General features: G+C 34.7%; 3 protein-coding genes across 3 annotated transcripts; 1 reads left to right on the plus strand and 2 right to left on the minus strand.

The window, feature by feature from the left end:
* Positions 1-800: 800 nt before the first annotated feature.
* LOC110701084 (riboflavin biosynthesis protein PYRR, chloroplastic-like) lies at positions 801-6,766 on the minus strand. The gene is made up of 9 exons (XM_021878676.1): positions 6,258-6,766; positions 5,987-6,121; positions 5,114-5,213; positions 4,848-4,973; positions 4,435-4,748; positions 3,502-3,621; positions 2,515-2,760; positions 1,951-2,076; positions 801-1,376 (listed from the first exon to the last, which is right to left on the minus strand). The coding sequence occupies exons 1-9, from the start codon at positions 6,615-6,617 to the stop codon at positions 1,116-1,118; spliced, it is 1,788 nt and encodes a 595-aa protein (XP_021734368.1). The 5' UTR covers positions 6,618-6,766; the 3' UTR covers positions 801-1,115.
* Positions 6,767-8,964: 2,198 nt separating this feature from the next.
* LOC110701085 (myosin-7B-like) lies at positions 8,965-14,068 on the plus strand. The gene is made up of 4 exons (XM_021878677.1): positions 8,965-9,247; positions 9,392-10,623; positions 12,637-13,306; positions 13,545-14,068. Exons 2-4 carry the CDS (start codon positions 9,486-9,488, stop codon positions 13,729-13,731), a joined length of 1,995 nt encoding a protein of 664 aa, XP_021734369.1. The 5' UTR covers positions 8,965-9,247; positions 9,392-9,485; the 3' UTR covers positions 13,732-14,068.
* Positions 14,069-15,771: 1,703 nt separating this feature from the next.
* LOC110701086 (protein krasavietz-like) lies at positions 15,772-20,364 on the minus strand. Its single transcript, XM_021878678.1, has 8 exons — positions 20,183-20,364; positions 19,705-19,728; positions 19,177-19,282; positions 19,007-19,075; positions 17,499-17,992; positions 16,983-17,244; positions 16,250-16,458; positions 15,772-16,111 (listed from the first exon to the last, which is right to left on the minus strand). Exons 1-8 carry the CDS (start codon positions 20,185-20,187, stop codon positions 16,045-16,047), a joined length of 1,236 nt encoding a protein of 411 aa, XP_021734370.1. The 5' UTR covers positions 20,188-20,364; the 3' UTR covers positions 15,772-16,044.
* Between the last annotated feature and the right edge of the window lie 633 nt (positions 20,365-20,997).

Consider the following 20,997-nt stretch of genomic DNA (forward strand, 5'->3'; position numbering starts at 1 on the left):
CCGCTACCTCAAGTAGCGGTTTCTAATAAGTAAACCGCTACTTCAAGTAGCGGTTTTCCTCAAAACACCAACAACCCCACTTTGTGAAAATTTGTTTAAATATAAACCGCTACCTCAAGTAGCGGTTTCTAATAAGTAAACCGCTACTTGAAGTAGCGGTTTCTAATAAGTAAACCGCTACTTGAAGTAGCAGTTTTTAGTAGCACACCGCTACTTGAAGTAGCGGTTTTCTAATAAACCCGTTTTTAAAAAAATTCTCACTGAACCGGTGACGTGGACGGTATGGTGGGAATTAAAAAAAGAGTAGCTGTAATTTGGGAATTAGATAATTTCCCAACATTATTTAGGGAAATGGCTCGTTTTGATAGTCATTCATGATTTATATGCATGAAAAAGTATAATTATGTGAGATCTTAATAGAACAATCTAAATAAATGTATTATACTATGTCGTGTATAGAGTATATATTTTCATATTCACGTTTGTTGGTAGTCCTTGATAGTTGATACTCCATGTAGCAAATGGAAAATTCTTGGGAAACAAAATCACTCGTCCCAAAATGTCCAAATTCCTTCAAGGATCCGTTCTTCTTTGCTCTAGAAATCATCTACTTGTAACTTAGTAAGTTGTAACTAGTTGTAATAAGTAAGAACAATACTACCGAGAAAGACATAGTGGCCTAAAAGTGGTACCACTAGTCCACTAAATGGTACCAAAATATCAGAAATGTGTCTAAAAACTTAAGCCTAGATCCAAATGTTACGCGGGTTTAGATCTTAGAAGCTCCGGATCAAGGCCCATATTTGAAAAAATCCGTAATCGTGCTCAATTAGTCACTTGCATTGGTTACTTAAACATAATCAGGCCATACTTAGTTTTATGCCCCTCATTTATTTTGGATCAAACATAACTGCATAGAAAATACTTCATAAACTTACAGAATGTTCTATCATAATCTGTAACATATACGAAGGTGAATCCATAGATAACGATACAAAACTTTGCATCCCTCAACCCTAATTCTTTGTGTGTGTATTGTGGGGGGATTATAGTACATACTTAGCTCTTTTATGTGTAAAGATATGTGGATTGTAGACTCTAAACTCTCCAAAATTCTAGTTCTCATCAGGGTTATCAGTGTGTGAAGAGGATTCACCCACAAACTCTGACCTCAACTGCATCAGCAGCCTCCCCAAATAGTTAAGGCCTTCTCCATCACGTCCACCGCCCCAAAAGAAATCGTGCGGTGAACCTTCAACAAGAATAGACCCAACAGTAGACAGTAGCATGGAGTTCAAGTGTGGGTAGATTGAGAACTTACATTTAAGTGCACTGTACATTATATCAATTTTTGCGGCCTCCCAGTCGGACCTTACCTGAACAGCATAAATAAAGCCATAAAAATATTAAACATATAGAGGATATTAGAATGCGAATACAACAGAGATCAAGCAAAATCATGTGTTCTACGGCATAAAACATTAGCATATCTATCAGGTGTATTCACAGACAATAATTTTTTAAAAATAAATTTTTTCGAATGTAATATGAAGATAATTACACATAGATGCGACAAAAACTGAAGGATAAGTAGATAGCTATGGGCCTACGGAGTATGAATTTCAATATCCAGCATACCTACAAACTGAATACGGAGTATGAATACAGCACATTGTAAAGAATTTGGGAATTTATGCTGACAGGTGACAGCTCAAGATACTGTCCAAGGCTGAATCCTGACTATTCAGCTTCTACTGGCAGTGGACCCTTAAGAAGGATTCGGAATATGATTTTCAATTCAGACATTCCAAAATGGACAGGATGAGATTAGACATTCTCTTTCACAATATAGACACAGGAGAAAATCATACTCCATAATAACCATCACAATTATAGAGAAAGACAAGCAGTTTTGATAATTCCATTGAGCTCTAAATACATGAAACATACCAGGTCTGGTCTTCGTCTCTGCATTTTCCTTCCTATCCTGGCTGCTTCTTCAGGACTTTTTGCAGACTTGATAGCCTCAAAACACTCTTGTGCTAGAGGATCTTGTACCCCATAAAACTTGTGTGCCTGCAGAGGGAATTCATATAAAACTTCCATATTCTATACAATGTATCTACAGGTAAGAAATGGTATGGAAAAAATTCCAAAAACGACTAAGGAGTTTTTAGAAAAATTATCTACTATTCAACTGGCTACAGTCATCAAAAAGTAATTTTAATTAGGGTTCACCAACAATACCCTGGTCTATAGACCCTTATTTTCAAGTTTATATTATTTGAAGTCTTTTTTTTCCTGGTTTTAGCTGTGCTTTTCAAAGATAACAGAATTTTAGGTTGTTCAGAGCATCATGAAGGTTGTTCAGAGAAAACAAAATTGTTTTAAACATGTAATTTAGTTACTGATAAATGTTCTATAGTAATACGGAATGAGGTGAAGGAGAGGATTTTTCTAAATATTCATTAGATAGATCAAATGAATTTCCTACAAGATATAAAAATGCATTACCTGGTAATAATGCTCGACACTGGACCAGGTTGTATAATGGCCACCCTCGTCTGGCATCTGGATAGGGTGGGGTGAGAAATTGGAGAAGGAACCGTAAGGATCCCAAGTCTTGTAGAAGGATATGATGCTAGATTCATAAGGGTTAATTGACGGATCAATTTTTGATAATTCAGAGAAAGAAGGAATGATCGGTGTCAAGTCAGGAATGGGCTGAAGAAATCCACTGACAAGCATGTCAGGTCCAACCTGAGATAAAAGAAATAATTCTGCATCAGAAAACAAGTAATAAGATATTCCCCTACAAATCATACCTGTCTAGAATTAAAATCCAGTTAAATTAACCATTCCTCAGTAATTAGTTGCACCTTCAATCTAACTTTTGCATAGGATATTACAACATCAGAGCATCAAAGTCGGTGGACAATATCTAAGGTTCAGCTACTGCAGTAGTGGGGCAATATGGTTGAGGACTTGAGGCAACACTTTATGCTTCCTCATCTTTATTAAAAGGTGGTATATGATGTCAAAATATTTTCTGCAGAAAATTTAAAAAATGATATCCCGTCTCAACACAAGTCTAAGATGTACAGGAATGTGGAACTAATGTTTCACAATCAGTATCTTACGAATTGTAGCTAGTGACCTATGTCTGAAGACAACTCAATCAGATATGACAACAAATTTCCCAAGTCTGTTTCCCCCAAAACACGACTTTTTCTTTCTCCCGATTCCATGCACATTAATATTGTTGAAACAGGCTACATGCCTATAGATAGTATTAACACAAACTTCATCAACACCCTGAATCTCTGAGTGTTAGGAAAAAGCACCATCACCCGCTCAATCAAACTAACGTTTGAAAGAGAAACAATAGCTAAAGCCAAATAATGATTGACAAGATCACCAGAGGCAGAGGTAAAAAAAACAACAGAATCACTACAGCAAAGGATCATAACCAGTAGGCAAAAGTATCACAGTATAACCAACCTGTTCATAACTGACATCATGTAAATTAAGAGCTTGAGTCATCTCAACCATGCCAAGTTCACCAACAGGAGATGGCGCCCCCTTTCCACCAATAATTTTAGGAGCAATAAAGGCATAGACCTAAAATAATGAAAAAACAAGCTTAGAGAATAACAATTAAATATCTGCAGAACAAATCCTTGCAGCAAAAATATATAACTAAGGATCATGGAGGGAGTCATTGAGGACAATGATAAAAATAGATTTTAAAATCAGGTATTACACCACCTCTTATATACCTCGTCAATTAATAAGCTAGTTGACAGCAATACATTTGGAGTTTTTAATTGAGCTAGTTCTAAAAGGTTTGACCTATTTCTTTTTTTTTTAGAATGAAGGTTTGACCTATTTCAGTGAAGCATTCTAATCAAGTTTAACAACATTTGAAGGTAGAGACTACTCATCCACAAGATCCAAGCTGACTTTGGAAAAGTTGAGGAAACAAGGAGTCACCATATGTTAGAGTGAAGGAGAGGTAATTCTTGATCAATCCTATGGATTTTACTATAATGCAGTTTCGCATCGTTTTGGGAGAGGGGGGGGGGGGGGTGCAGATTCTATTGAAGAGCATGCTAAAGTATTCACAATTCTAACAAACGATTAAAGTGCCTAACTTCATTAAAATGGATACCAAATGTAATATTTTCTAAAGCTCAAGGTAGCTCACTGAAAGTTTGCGTAAATTATATAGATGTGAACCAATAGGCAGGCCCCTTTCAAATCAATATTATCCTATTTGATGTATAGAGGGGCAACACAGAAAAAATCATACAAGTCAAACCTTGATAAGAATCAGCAATTCAGCAACACTAGTACACTACAAAATGTCAAACACCACTTCACAGATTATGAATGGGAAGTAAGAAAAAGATAGGGAAAAGATCACATGCATACTTTATTTATAACACCAGAAGAAATAGCTGATGCAGCCAATGTTCCACCACACTCCCATAGAACCGAAAGATATCCACACTCATAAAAGTATTCCATAACATCTCTAGGATTTAGAATCTCAAACTCAATCACTTCAACGCCTTTGGAAGCTAGGTATTTTTGAAAGCTCCTTCTAGCACCTTTCTGTGTTGCCACAATGGTGTGCACTTCAGAAGTATCCCAAAGATGTGCTATCTCAGGAAGGTCAAGAGACTGTGACACAACAATCCGTACAGGCGAATGCCCCCCTTGTTGCCTTGCAGTTAGTCGGGGATCTTCATTCACAATTTGAAAACACAGGGAAAAAAGAATGATTAGAGAAATATGTGATAAATCCAAGAATGATGTATTGCACTAACAGCTCAGATCCATACTATCATTCCGTACAGTATTTCCACCAACAATAATAGCATCACTTCGACCCCTCAGTTCAAGGACACGGCACCTTGATAGGTTGCTGCTTATCCACACTGAATGTCCCTTGTTAGTAGCTATCTTCCCTGACAAGAGACAACACAAAAGACTGTAAGGAAGTATAATTGCCAAGCAACAGCACCATTCAGATTTTTGTCCACAATTGATAGTTTTGGTAACTAGCAATGTCAAGAAAGTTTGCTATAAAAATAAACCTGTTATGTACCATCAAGGGTCATAGCATATTTGAGAACAGAGTACGGGACGTGAGAAGCAGCCCTGACGACCAAAGGAGCATTCACGAGAAGGCAAGATTTCAAAGCTTCCTGCAAGAGCCAGGCTTCAGTTAGAGGTTAAACACCTCATTACTTGAAAAATTACAAGACATCATCAGATAATTTCAAATGGGTCATAAGAGTACAATCCTAATGAAATAGCAACAGATTTGCCTAGGAGCTCATCTATACTGAAATTTTAAAACTTTGTACCAAACAAACCATTAAAGATTTCATATACCAATAATTTTATCAGACAACAAATCCACCACACAGCAATAGTGAGTCAATATACATTCCAACTTAACAAGAACAAACTTCTATAGCTCATTAACTCAATAAATTCATCTTCACGTAGTATGAGGTTTAATCTCAGCTTACCTAAAAGTTCTTCCAATTCATCCAACACTTGTATAGTTACTCCAGCCTACCTACTCTATTCTACTCAACATGAATTGACTCGGTAACTAAATGTCTACTACAAGGGGGAAAATATAACACAACCAACTTAAGTTACATAACAAATGCAAAATCATTGGCTTTCCTTAAGCCACTTTGGCTGTCCCAACTAAAAGTGATGGACAATGATCAAATTCGATACCTTTTTGTTTCTTTTTTGAGCTTCAAACCTACAATAAATTAAGGGGGGGGGGGGGGGAACACTTTCTAGTTACAATAATCATTTATGTATTTTTAAGATGCAACCAACGAGAAAACAAAGTAACAAATCATGGCAATCAAATAAAAATTACAAAAAGGCAAAATTAATAAACATGGAATTAAGAATTATAACAAAAAAAAAAATTGATTTAAAAAAAAAAAACCTCGGCAACATCGCTTTGCAAATCCTCACCAAGCACATCAACATGAATTCCTTCACTTCGAAGCGCTTGAATCGCTCCTCCTCTCAAATGCTTCAACGGATGTCTCATTCCAACCACCACTCTCTTCACCCCTGCCTACTCACCACAATTCACACAAACAACAATTCAATATCAAAATCCACAATTTCACAAATCAAAACCCTAAATTCCGCAAAAATCGACCAAATTGAAGAAAGATAAAATCATGAAGAAAAAAAAAATCAGCAAAAACCTGAACAAGAGCAGAAACAGCAGTACGTTCACCATGACAATCACCGCACTCCATATTAAGATACGCCGTAGCACCACGACACCACTCGCCGGCAGCTTCGACAGCCTGAACTTCCGCCGCAGTAGTTCCCTGAGCATACAAATAACCTTCTCCGACGATTCTTCCGGCTTCGATTACGCAACCGAAATTCGGGTGAGGTGATGAAAATCCGGCGGATTTGTCGGCCAATTCGACGGCGCGTTTAATGTAGTATGCGTCAACTGAGTGTGAGCGGCCTGAACGGAGATTGTTAGGGTTAGGATTAGGGTAAGAGATTGACATTGTTGGGAGAATGCAAGCTCTTGCCATGAATGCCGCCATTTTAGGGTTTTCAGGAGCTCTGAAAATTGGTGAGTGCAGTAAAGGAGGAGGATGATGTTTTTCTCTCTCCTAAAGAAATGAGGAAAACTGGAATGGTATGGAAGTGTCCGCTTTTTGGAAGCGTCAACGGTTTTTCCCACGCTGTTTTTGGCCATTCCACATGTGTTTTTTGTTGGCAATTTCTTATACACACTCGGGTAGTCGGGTGATAATGGACTTAGGTCTCATATACTTGAAATTAAGTTTCCAAACTACTTATAATTGAGCCCCAAATACGAATTAGCCTAAAGGGTGAATCGAGTGTTTTTTTTTTGGTGTTTTTCTCATATCACCCTTTGAGCTAATCTGGATTCGATGATCAGTTTTAGGTGGTTAGGTTCCACTGCCCTTCCGATTGTTGTTGCGAGAGATCAAACACGAATCTTCCCTACCAAGTGTAGGCTCAATTAACACTACACCAACAGTTAATTAGTGGGTGAATCGGGTGTGAACACTAAAAAAAGGAAGGAAGAAGAAGGTGGTTCCTAGGAATTTTTTTCCTTTCACGTAAAAAAAAAAAACAAAAAAAACAAAAAAAGCTCTCTAATATATTTTCTAGAAAGTTTGAATGCCCAAATTGGTGCAACCAAACAACCACTTATATACTTAATACATTATATTCTGGAGAGTGAGGGATAACTCAAGTGGTTAGAGCTTCCCTCCCGATTCCAAGAGATCTTGGGATTGATTCTCACCCCCACCCTTGTGCTCTCTAAACACAAAAAAAAAATACAATATATTAAATTAAAATTTTAATTTAATAAATTACTATAATAAATGTTTTAACTTGACTAACACATTTGTTAACTGATGTTTGGCCAATAATATTTTAAATTATTAATTTATAAGTATTAGTGAAAAAAATGGTTATTAAAAATTATAATTGAAACCATTCTAATAGGTCAATATTTTGTATTAAGCACCAACATTAGTTTTAGTAGTGTATATAAATAATGCAAAATCCAAATTGTGTAATTCATTTTGAAATAGAGGGAGTATATTCACTAACTTAATTTACTTTACACTAGATTAGATATAAAACCTATTTGTAATTTATACATGTTAAAAAATGGCTATTATAAATGAATATAAATAAGTATTACATACCAAAATATTTGTAATTTTAATATTTTTTTTTAATTTTCATCAAAATTATGATATAGTATCATACTTGTTTAACGTCGTTTAATATATAGTTTAATATAAGAGGTTATTTATTAGTTTTCTATTTAAAATTGTTTTAATTTCCTTTAATAATCTGATAGGTTTTAGTTGTAATGAAGAATCTTCTAATATACTCGTATTAAATATGATAGCTACAAAAAAATGACATCATCATTGCATTTAGGCGATAAATTTTTTATTAATAGAGTGACACATGGGCAGTGGTGATGTCAGCATACTCTATTTTATTAATAGTTACTCCCTCCGTCTTTTTATTAGAGTCTCATTTCTCTTAATTATGTTGATAATAAATGTTAGAAATGAGACTCTAATAAAAGGATGGAGGATAATAGATTAATGACTCATTTAATGGTCCCCGCCTATTATTTTCACAAATTAAAGGTTAAGAGAACTATCAATTATTTTGAAATGAACGAAATAAATTGTAAATATGAACACAATCTGATATATGTGGAAAGATATTAATTCGATATCAAACATTAATTTTTAGATTTTTGGATATTTGATGGATCTTTTCATACATTGGATAACAATTAATTTTTATTAAATACAAAACTTACCTCCTTGGTTTCTCCGTCCTCTGTATATTGCGGGTTTATGTTTCTCAATACATATATTTCAACTTTAAACATATTTTATATAAAAAATCATATTATGAAATATTGAGATGAATCTAATAATACATCACTTGACTACATGCCTATTCACTGCAGCTTAATTTTAATTCAGTTCAGCTCTAATAGGTTCAATTCAATTCAGTTCACGATATTAACTGAGGGTTATCTATGTATATTTAAAATAATAAAATCTAATATTGATGTGCTATCAAAATAATACGAGAACGATCCTCACGTGTACATAATAGTTTACGTCATTATCCCTTTCCTCCGACATTAGGTATAGGTATTCGAGTATACACTTTTCATTACACGTAAATATTTACGTGCATTTTCTTAACGGAAATTTTTTACATGCATTTTTATCCAATAACGACAAAAATAATATTTCATATATGGTGTTTAGAGAGCCACATACTGGTGATGAGAATCGATCCCAAGATCACTGATCCCCTAAAAATCTAAAACTGAAAGGGGAGGTATGTATAACCACTTGAATTATATCTCACTCTCATAAAGACCTGTCAATTGTAACTTGTGAGGATTATGAATTGAACACACAAAAATCATGTCTTTGTAAAAAATTTGAATATAAATAAATCAACAAAACAGTGACAAAATTGGACAAATGCCCTTACATTTTCACTTCATGTCTCCTTTCTCTTCTCCACCCGCCTAGTAACGTTTTTAATCTTCCTTTTTCAACGTCAACCAAAATTCCAGTCTACAGTGTTTCTTCTTGTTGTGTACAATCAACGCAAATTTCAGATTGATTTCAACTCAAAAAAGGCGAGTTCTTGAATTATGGGGTTGAACCTCCTTAGAATTTTGTATTTACTTCTTATGAATTTTTGCATGTTTAGAGTAATGATAGCACTCATTTTACACTTTTTTTGATAGAATTTTGATGAAAAGTTATTGTCTTTCATGCAGATTTCATTGAAATTACTCACTAGGGTTGAATTTTTGATGTTAAATTAGTGGAATTCCGTCATTTTTGTGTTGTGGGTAGTAGAAATTCTAGAAAATGAGCGATGATTCGAACAGAGAATCACCCAGGAACAATAATTGTTCTGGGGTTTCACAACATCAGTCAATTTCTGATGTTGTTTTGTCTGAGGGAAAATTGTGTTTAGATATCGATTATAAGGCAGTAGTAAAGGAGTTGAAGGAAAGGGAGGAGGTTTTGTTGAAGGAGAAAGAGGAAATTGTAAATAGTTTGAGGGAGAGGAATGACATTTTGGAGGCTGATCTTGGGGATTGGAAGATAAAGTATTGTGTGATGGAGGAGGAATGTTGTCGATTGAAGCGCGATTTATATGAAAAGGATGATTTGGTGAGGGAATTAAAAAGGGATATTACCCGGGCAAAGGGGAAAGAAGAGTCTTACATTAAGAGGTATAATAGTTTGGAGGGTGAGGTTCAAAAATTGGAGGAAGGGAAGCGGGAATTAGATCGAAAATTGTTGGAGTTGGGTTTTGAAAAGGAAGTTGAAATGAATGAGATTGTGGAGAGGAAAAATGCTGAATTTAAGGCTCAATTGGCAGTGTTGGAGGGGTGTAGGGAAAAGATCAAAGATAAGGATCGTTTGGTTGAATATTATAAATTGAAAGTAGAGAAAATGGAGTTGTGTAAGGAGCAGGAGGATAAGCAAAGGCAACTTAAAGACCTACTTAAGGCGCGGTGGGATGAATTTCAGGGCATGAGAGGGTCAAATCCACATTTAGAGGAGTGTAAGGCTGAGTATGATGCCCGTGTTGAAGAGCTAAAGAAAAGTAATGAAGAGAAGGATGAGAAGATTAAGAAGCTCTTAGACAAAGTTGATAAATTGCAAGGAGAGAAAATAGAAATTAAGAAAGAAAATGATGACCTAGTGGATAAATTACAAAGAGAGAAAATAAAAATTGAGAAAGAGAGATATGAAGACATTATAAAACTGAAAATTGAGAAAGAGGATTTAGGTAAAAAGAACATGATGCTAAAAGCAAATTTGGTGCTGGTGAATGAGCTGGTTTCGAAGCTTGAAGGTGATATGTTCACTTTTATGTGCAAAGATTTGGAGAGAGATGCAAATTTTGCAAATGCACCTGTTGGAAAAGTTTTTTCTGGAATCATAAAGGCTCTCGATGCAGGAATGGCTAAAGATGGAATCCATCAGGAAGCAGGTTTATGCTCTTTCGATGATGCTATTTGTATTCGATCAATATTGTGTTGCTATATATTACTTTCATTTACATATGTGACCTATATTATGCAGTGAAATTTGGTTTTATATCTTGTGTGGCCAGGCTGTTTCTTTTTTCTTTCAGCAAATATTTGGCGGCAGAGAATGGATGTTTTTTATTTTGTTTTGGCAGTTTTGAGACAAATTTGTAGCACAAGTTCTTTGTAATGTACCATACGTAGTAGTGTAATGCGGCTAATTGATATCATGAAATGGTTATTTATTTGGTGAATAGGATTGACATTTAGTCGAAAAAAGAAATAAACTTCTATATTAATGACGGCAAAAAAATCACTGCATCTTTTTTTTTTTTTTTTTTTTTTTTTGCTAAGTGCAAGGTTTTAAGAGATCAATGTGGTTGCCTATGTCGTTCATTAGAGTTATCTGAGGATAAGATAAGCTGTTGAGGGGCTGAGGCCTGAGGGCATAGGTAAAGGTAATGTAATCTAAGAAAATAGCATCACTTTCTGGTCTCAAAGTATACCATTTGAGTTATTTTTAGTCTATAATCTTTTATCCCTTAAATAGGCTAGGTTCTTGACATTTTGTGCATTTACATCCATTCCGTATTTGCTGTTTCATCAAGCTCTCTTCACGTATCTTGTTATCTAGGTTTCGAACTAAAGGTGCAAGTGTTTTGTATACTGACCCCCCCCCCCCCCCCCCCACACACACACATTCACACACAAATATTTCAAGGAGTTTGGATTGAGGAAATGAATTAATACAATGACTGTTGTGGCATGTATTAGGGTTTTGGTCCTTTTGTTTGACTTGCTGGTGATTATTGATGAACCCTGGTAGTTTAAAATGGGGAACCATGCATCTAAGGGGCTTATTCATTTGCTTGAATGCGCTGTTAACCTGCTAACAAGTTCTGCCCTTTGAGCAATCAATAAAATTTGGCTCGTATCTCATGTATATTGCTATTGCATACATCATTGCATGCAATTACTCGGTGCATGCTTGAGGACAATCTTACCTTGTTGAATTTGGTGGATGCAACTGCATGCTAGGTTGGCATTACTACTGCAGTGATTAAATTTTTAGGCTTGAAATGATGACGTGGACATGTGTCGTTTGCACGTGCTTTTGTGGATTAAATAACGCTTCATCTTGAGTGTGAAGGATTTTACATGACTCTTTCCTTGTTTAATACCTCACGTCTGCTTGTTTAATCTTACTAGAATCTCGCTGCTTAGTAATTTGCTACAGGAGTTCCTTATTTATTACTTGTGATTAGCATTGTCAATTTCATAACAAAATTATTTTTATATGACCCTTGCAATATTAGGGTTGTTAGATCCGCCCAAAAGATACTGAATCCATGCAAGATTAAAATGCATATCCCATTTTTCTTCTACTTTGATATTCATACATTTTTATTTTGCTAATCAAATTTGCTTTCTCTTGTACGTGCTGTCAATCGTTTTATATACGTCACTTTTTTGTTTTATATTTTCACTTATTGAACTCATGGAAATTAAGTGAGAGATACCATAAAATGCTTTCTTGCAGTTTGATCATGAAACAATCTAGCTATGACAAGGCCTAAAGAAACCTGAAGTGTTGAAATATTCTAGTTCATTGATTACTTAGTTAAAGGAGCTAGGATAGATCATTCATTATGAAAAATTGTACATTGCACTGCTGTTATGGTATAGGCGATTTGAAGAAGGAGGATCTTGGTCCTGCTATGAGTGTGAAAAGTCGCATCTGGAATCACTATATGTTAGAAATGTGCTTTTGATATAGTTGAGCAAACAAGTGACTGTTTTAGCCTGCTGGAATCTATAATTTGCTTAACTTACTCGTCTGTTTTGTTAATCCTTTTTATTTATGAAGAGCCATGATTCGATATCTTTAACTTATGAAGAGTTATGTGATCTTACTATACGTGGTTATAGAAATACGTTTCTTTACTTTCCTTTTAATAGTTTCTCTTTTATTCCAGATGCAGCTTTTGTTGCTCGCATTACTGAACCTAAATGCAGTTTGAAGCCTGGCAAGCAATCTCTGGCAGCTGCAGAAAGGCTCAAAAGGAAATTGGATTTTGAGACTGAAACTTCAAGAGATGACGTGGGTTCTGGCAGCAAGAGGCCTACGTCTGCTGACCCTATCATCATCGACAGTGATGATGAAAACGGTGTCAAAGACAAAGGACGATGTCCTGGGAGTTTGTTAGAGCAGCGAAGGCACCAACTACATAAGATGAAGAAACTCAATAATGTGATGTGTGAACAATCCAAGCAGGAACCAACAAATGCTGTTTTGTCAGCTTCTAGAAGTGACCATGCACTTAACACTTCTCAGGAGCAAAAATTAGCATCACCAAAAAAATATAAACAGAAGCACAGGAGAGGAGATATGGTGGCATTGTCTAGATTCTCGAATGGCAATGACAGTAATTATAATCATGGAACCCCCAAATCCAATAATTGGTTGTGCCCTCAGGCTAAAGAGTTACTGACATATCTTCGGCAAAGGATTCCTTATAAGCTGGAATATGATATAGTCTATGCTTTCGAACAGGATGATGACCTTTGTGCCAAGGCAGTGTGTGCATTGTATTGGTTAAAAATGTCTGTCTTATCAAAAGGATTGGAGGAATGTGACATTAGCAGGTAATTACTACTATATATTGGATTTTAAATAATTGTAGGTTTTCTGATGTGAATTATTCGATTAGTCATTTTGTACGTTTCTCTTGTCTTCATGCAATTGCATCACATTTACTAATGCTTCCATTTAATATGACAAGATCATACCATGCTATAACATTAGAATACTACTTTTCACCATCAAATAAACAATTAAAAACTTAACTTGTTATTTTGCCTAAAACTTGTATCTTGCTTCCAGTGTGTCTGCTCTGGCAAAATTACTTATAGATGGGGATCCAAGCGGCCAAATGAAGAAGTCAGTGGATCAAGTGCAGCAGGAAGATCTTGCAGAATGCAGACGACTTGCTGTGAAGTACAGTGAACAATTCTTTAACATTTTTAGCAAAAAAAATAAGGATCCTCAGTTTTCTCCCGTGTCAAATTAAATGATCTGCAGTACAAGTAAGCTGTTATAGAAAGTCGCCCTCTTTAATTTCTTGGATGGGTTTAGACTGTTAGTATGAATTTGCTCAACTAACTTCGTTAGTTTTGGAAACAGTTTCGCTCAAGGCAGCTCTCTTCTGTATATACATATTACATGTGATTACTGATTAGAGCTAGTAAATGGGATGTAGTTAGGTTGTCTTAATTGACCCCTTTCCCTTCACCATAGGGCAATGCTGTATAACTTTCACCCCATTCTGGTTTTGATTGTAAACTGCATTTTGCTCTATATTATCAACTTTTCTGGATTTTTGTACTGAAATTTCCTTACTTATCGGTGTTTAGGTCACTTTTGCATGATCGTTTTCTACCTATAATGGTTTAGATTTATAGTCGCGCAATATGGTATTAGTGTATGTAATGTTTTAAATGTGGATTTTCAGCTTGTATTTTACTTAAAGGGTATTTTACAGCTCCACTTTTGTCAATATGGAGCAGTATGGATCACATAGATTGGAGTTTTCAGTTCAATTTGAAATTAAAAATGGTTTTGGATTGCATTAACAGATTTGCTTTTAGTTAATGCATGTATTAAAATTTCCAATCTTTTGAGAGACATTGATTGTTTATCCTGACAATACTAATTCAAGGCTCTACAAAATTGGTGATTATGCAATTACAACAGAACAATTCGTTATATTGGTCTTTTGCGGAATAAATCCTACATATCACATAATTTGTACAAAGGACTTTATATGGCTATTTTCATATTTTGTAATGCCACTAATGCTTTGATTGAATTTTATTTGATAGTAACCTTCTGAACTTGCACAATATCATTTTTATTTTAGAATAATCTATTTGTAAATAACAAGTATTGAAGATGGTTTATGCCAATAAGGTAGTGGTGCTCAATGACGATTATAAATTAACTTTACATAGATTTATACAACAAATAATAAGAAGAAAGATTATTTAATTATACACGCGTCAAATTGAGAGTTTAAGCCTGTATCCCCGACCCGGTCTTTAATGACTCAATATATATATATATATTTTGAACATTGAACAATGAAAATAGCAATTAAACAAAAAAAAAAAAAAAAAGTCTTGATCTTGAAATCCAAACTTTAGATGGGGAATAACACAATTAACTCATTCAAGTTATTTCCAAATTATTATAGTTTAACTAAAATGAATTAAATATAATTTTTTTGGTGTTTACTAAAATGGATTATATGTACTACTCTACTTTTTTGGATCTTGGGACAGGCCATAGCCTAGGCTCCCCACTCTCTAGATCCGTCCTTGGTTAGAAGGAGAAAAAAATTTAGGTGTCGTTTGGTTGCTATGGGAAATTACTTCCCATAGGAATTTGTATTTTATGAGAATTAAATTCCTACGTCAAAATCATGGGAATTGTATAAAGTTGTTTGGTTGGCATGAGGAAAGTTGCAAATCATAAGAAGTTTGACCTACCTAGGGGGGTTAGGTAATTAACTTCCCATATTTTATGGGAAGTCACAATTCCCATGAATTTGCAATTCCCTCATTTACACTTTTTATTGTCAACCAAACAACTCATGTATTTTCAAATTCCCATGATTTTTCACTTCCCCCATTTTCTTTGTGTAACCAAACAACCCCTTACGATCACAATATTCACAATGTTTAATCAAAAAGAGAAAAACCTAACCGAGACCTTAGAGAGGATTAGAATTAGACAAACAGAAAATTAAGTCATGTAAGAGTGACTAATTAAATTAGCTAAATTTAAAATACGTTTGAATCTTTTGGCGTTTTGTTCATGTACCTTTAACTTAGCAAGGCTAGAATTAGTCATTAACATTTGACCATAAGATATACTTCGTATATGGCAAATATCATATACAAGTAGGAATATCAATCAACTTGAATTTTGCATATACAAATATATATTTAAGCTCTTTTGTAAAAAAAAAAAAAAAAAAAAAAAAAGAGCATATATTTAAGCAATGCAATGCTGATTGAACATGATGAACGCATACAAATGATCCAAGACATTAACAAAAATGTAAAAGAACTTCGTAATTTGCTGCAATGACGGCTTTAAAAACCATTTCATAATACAAAACCGATCAAATCATCAATGGGGGGCATAACAAACTCATGGTAGATAAGAAACGAAAGATTATTGCAAATACTCAAATCGTATCATCAGAAATTCAAAAACACAACATCAAATATTTTCATGGTCCTAGCAAGGGCGCATAAAGCGTTAAAGGACAAAGAGAACTTGAAGGACAGGTAGGGGAACTCCTACAATAATACTGAGTTCATTCTTCCTCCTCTGCCTCTTCCAGCCATTTCACAAAGGGCTCAAGTGATTTCACAAAAGTTTGCCTAGAAAATGCCAAAATAAAAAAGATGTCAAATAACAAAAAAAAAACCAAACAAATCAGCAGCAAAAAATTCAGAAATCAGATGTGAGACACATCAAAGACCACTTCAATTTTATGATCTGGATTTTGAAAACTTTACCTTCCCTTGGGATTTGTTCCTTTACGGAACCAGTGCAAGATGGTGTCTTCTGCAAGCACATCCTGGTCATACAAAGATCTGACTATTTCTGGGAACAATTTCATCAATTTGGCATCCTCATAGCATTGGATCTGGACTTTGTATATGAGTTCTAATTCAAGCTTTCCACTGGTACAGTAGGAATTTAAGAGCTTTGCCCAGGTTTTGACCTATCAGATTCGAAATATAACTTCATCAGATGAGAAAGCTTAAAGTCTCATTGGTACGCCAATACAATAGTGTGTTATTAAAGCTAAAATCATAAAGATGATAGCAAAAGCGGCGGACTAATTGCAGGCACATAGAGTAGCTTTAAAAGGCACGTCATGCTATTTTGGGGCCATAATTATCTATCACATAAAGCATTTGATCTCATGCAGACTTGTAAATACAGATAAGTACATCATAATTTAGAAGGGGGAAGACCAGAACCTCAGTTTTATGATCAAGTTGCAAGTGGGCTAATTAACAATAATAAGATTATAACTAAAATTCACAACTCAAACACTGATACTACGCCAAGAATAACAACAATCCTCAAGGGCAAAAGGACTTAAAATATAAAATATAGGAATCAAATTTTGCAATTTTGCCCCAACAAAACTGACCATGTGTAATATCATTTTATGTGCTCTAACCAAAGTGAGAACCTAAAATAATAAGGCTTAGGCATTGGCGTGGATCCAAAGCATACCTGGCGCAACGCAGTATTAGCATTCTGCTGTTGATTTTTCCCAGACCACTGCACAGCATCCATAATAACATCCCATAAGAGGCGCACAATCTCAATATCAGGGAGCTTAGACTCTTTCACGTGATGTTTCACAGTTTCAATCACTTCTTCTACATCAGCTTCCTCTGCTATCTGAGTCGTTAATGCAGACTTCATTTCTGCCAGCTTCAGCTCAAATAATTTTTTCTCATTGTACTGGACCAATGGAACAAGGCCTTCCTTTCTGAAAAAGGAGAATTAGCTATCAGATTGACAGCTAGGAAAGGTAGGAGAACACAATTTGATATATATCAAGTGCCTGACTAACTTGAAGTAAAAAAATTGTAGTACTAAACTGTAACACCCATGGAAAACCAGTATACTACAAAGCTTGGAAACACAAGACAAAGTTGACTAATACTATACTGAAACATAGACTTCTAAAAAACATTCAATGCAAGGAAAAAAAAAAACATAAAAACAGAGGAGAGAACTCACGTGAAGTGTTCAGAAAAGGCCTCAGGAGATCTCTTAGAAGATGGGAAAAAGTCCAGAAGTTTATCTTCAACTTTACCACGCTTCAGGAGTGCAATCAAGTCATCTAATGTGTTATCCACAAGAAACTCCTTAAAAAATTCTGTCAAAAATGTAAGAACTAGCCCCTTTGCCACGAGATTGTCCTTGAGGAGGGGTTGGAACACTGTTTCTGGTGGCAAACCTGACAGCTTCTGGGAGAAAGTAAGAGCAGTGAATATTGCCAATTTTTTCCTTTCATTGTCTTCAAAAAGCTCCAAAGACTGTAAGAATCTTCGCATGACATTTTCAAGGTACTTGATAAGGAACGGCCTTCGGCGCAAAATCTTCTGTATAAAGAATACAGATGGCAAAATATCTTCACGTGTGGGCTCACAGTGAATTACAGAGTAAGTGTGGCGCTCCCCCTCATCAGGTTTGGTTGTTCCAGGCTGTGTGCGGCCCCCGGTAAAGATAACCTGCATATAAGAATTGTTATATTCTGGGCAGTGTGAAAAAGTTTAAAAAGTGCCAGACTTAAAATTGCATACAGAAATACAGAATGTCTCAGAGTGGCAATCTAAGAATTCAATTAATATCAAGAAATAGTCAAATGACATGTGTAAGGCAGAGATAATACAAGAGTTTCATTCTCAACTTCTAACACTTCATAAACATCTCAGAAAGCAAAGCAATAGATAAACCCCTAAACCAAACAAAAGAGTGCATACATCTTGCCCCTTCCCCTGAAGCTTAACAAAATCGTGCACATCTAATAAAACATAAGATAACAATGCTACCTACATCATGTAATGTTTAACTAACGTTTTTTGGGCCATTCCAAACTTTTGCACAATTTATAGATTTATGATAGGAAGTACTTAATTTACATTTATCAAATTGTAATCATATGGACCAGTTCCTTAATATCCATTTTTATTTTTTTAAACAAACATATTGGAGAAAAGGAGCACCAGGTGTAATTTGAAACAACCAGAGCATGCACCAAGTCCTGAAGGGTCATGTTGATAAACAAATGGAACTTCTAGAAAATCCTTGGTGCTGTTAGTGTTACATTACATGACAGAATTGCAAAAGGGTGAATGAATATACTGAGTTTCCATCCCACCCCTATTTCTTTCACCCTAGAGAAAGATTCCACAGCAATAAATCTCTTTATTCATTTCACAAAAGAGTTGTGACTGATGGCCAAGACAAACACTGAATGGATGAAGTCTATTTTCAGTTTCAAAACACATCAGCTATAGCTCTACTCATATTTAGAAGCTACCACTTGGAAAAGAAAGCAAGCATGACTAACACAAGAAACATTTCTCAATAGACTAACAGCCTTAAAGGTACTTCCATAGGTAGGGCTAAGTAAAGACATGCCATTGATACCTATGTAAAGCACACAAACCAAAATAGCAGAATATAGCATAGATATGTTCGCACTAAACTCCATCACCATGTAGTAAGTATAAGATGCTTGCCTCAAAGAAAGTATCCCCGTATCTTGAAAAGTCGAGTTCTGAAGATTCAATGCTCTTTGCGATAAGTTCCTGCAGATAGTAGATATTGTATTAGATCACTGAGCGTTTTAATAGCAATGTCTAGTCAGATTTTAAACGCAGCTGGTGAGCAAATGTGGGCATATAATTACCAGATCACCAGCATTATCCAAATATATCTGGACCACTGCATCTGAAAATGCTGCAGGGTCCAGAGGAGCTGCGATATTCCGTTTGCGGGTCTTGATCCGCGTACCACTAAAGAAGATAACCAAATCAGTGGATGAGTATTTACACACAAAACAATAAATGGAAACTTCAAAAAACATCTCTGATAACAATTTTATAAACAAGACACCTAGACTAAAAAACAGACGCTCAAAAAGACCAATATACAGCATAGAGTAGAGTGATTAAACATGAACAATTACTTTCATTATAATACCCACTTAAATATCTGGTCAGTCAAAGGTTCAATTACTTAATCAATCACATCGCGAAAGCTAACATAATCATAAATTAATACACCTAACCTAACCCTTCCTCCAAATCAAAAACAACACTAACCCTAATCAATTACAAACATTATGATTCAGTAGACAGTGACACCTTAAATGAAAAACCTCAACTGTCAACAACAAACTAATAATTAATTTAAAATTAAAGATAACGAAACTCACCCTAGAGTGGGTCTCTCCTTCGAGCTGCAACAACACCAACAACAAAAGAAAAAATCAATTAATCAGTCGAAATTAATAATCAATCCATTCAAGAAAATCAAATCCCAGAAATCAACCTTGCTTAAAATATAATCAGGCAAAATCAATCAATTCAACAGATAATTCAAGAAAATAACACAGAAAACCCTAAATTCACAATTCAAAAGAAACCCTAGCTGAAGAAAAGGGGGAAATCAATCAATCCCCACAAAAATTAAACAATCAAACAATTCAACCAATTAAAAAAAACACAATCAAATTACCAGACCATACTCGATCGAGCAGTGATTAATATATCAATAAATAAAACAAACTGCGTAAAATTATCTTATGATAATAAAAGAAGAAAATAGATCTAGAAAAAGAAAACCCCAAATTAAAAATGAATAAAAAATCAGAGAAAAAGGGGGGAAATGAAAAAGAGGGAAGAAGAAATTACCTCATAAACAAGGCGTCGACGGATCGAAAGAAGTGAGCGAGTTTCTAAGTTTTTTCGAAGCTGTGAAGAAGAGAGAGAAAGATGAAAGAGGAGGCGGAGAGAAAGAGAGAGAAAGAAATGGAAGAATGGAAAAACTTAGGACACCAAAACTTATATCAGTATATAATATATTTTTTTGTTCTCTCGATAATTGCACCTCATCTTAGATATTTTTGGGAGAAGGCTTAAGCTAAGGGTTGTTGCCCTTGATCGGGTAAAACTCACACATTGACGAGTGATTTTGTTTCTTGACTTTCTATCGAGTATGTTATTTTTATATCTTTTGTAAGATTATTTTTAATTGTAACTTATTTTATACGATCCGTAATATAGGCTATAAACAAATCACATTTGTATTTGAATAAACGAATCATTTTGACATGTATTAATCTTTAGTATTTTTAACTTATTATCTATTAATTTATTAAACTAATAAAAAGTGATATTATCTCTGTTTTTATATTATTTGCAACGATTTAACATAAAATAAAATAAAAAGAAAAAATGTTTAATCATTGCAAATAATATGAAACGGAGGTAGTATTATGAAAATATAGTGACTAATCTAACCATAATAACATTTTATTTTTATATTTGTAAAAAAAAAAACAAATTAAAGTTAGATATTAATCAACTAATAAATTAATTGTTATGGAATATAGTAAAGAGGTAGGTCGTAGGCCTATATAGAATGTAAACAATCATTAGAACAAAAAAGAATAGACTAAACCGTAAAGGAGTATAAAATAAATAAATAAATAAATAAAACTTTTATA

The sequence above is a fragment of the Chenopodium quinoa genome, unplaced genomic scaffold (genome assembly GCF_001683475.1).
Source record: "Chenopodium quinoa cultivar QQ74 unplaced genomic scaffold, ASM168347v1, whole genome shotgun sequence".
Lineage (NCBI taxonomy): Eukaryota > Viridiplantae > Streptophyta > Magnoliopsida > Caryophyllales > Amaranthaceae > Chenopodium > Chenopodium quinoa.

Coding starts and splice junctions, on each gene's coding strand:
- LOC110701084 (XM_021878676.1), bottom strand. CDS start 6,617: ATGGCGGCATTCATGGCAAGAGCTTGCATTCTCCCAACAATGTCAATC. Junction 2,761..3,501: donor ATGATGTCAGTTATGAACAG/GTTGGTTATACT, acceptor CTTTTATCTCAG/GTTGGACCTGACATGCTTGT. Junction 1,377..1,950: donor AGAGACGAAGACCAGACCTG/GTATGTTTCATG, acceptor TATGCTGTTCAG/GTAAGGTCCGACTGGGAGGC.
- LOC110701085 (XM_021878677.1), top strand. CDS start 9,486: ATGAGCGATGATTCGAACAGAGAATCACCCAGGAACAATAATTGTTCT. Junction 10,624..12,636: donor TGGAATCCATCAGGAAGCAG/GTTTATGCTCTT, acceptor CTTTTATTCCAG/ATGCAGCTTTTGTTGCTCGC. Junction 13,307..13,544: donor GAGGAATGTGACATTAGCAG/GTAATTACTACT, acceptor TCTTGCTTCCAG/TGTGTCTGCTCTGGCAAAAT.
- LOC110701086 (XM_021878678.1), bottom strand. Junction 17,245..17,498: donor GCCTTTTCTGAACACTTCAC/GTGAGTTCTCTC, acceptor CTCCTTTTTCAG/AAAGGAAGGCCTTGTTCCAT. Junction 16,112..16,249: donor GGAACAAATCCCAAGGGAAG/GTAAAGTTTTCA, acceptor GGCATTTTCTAG/GCAAACTTTTGTGAAATCAC.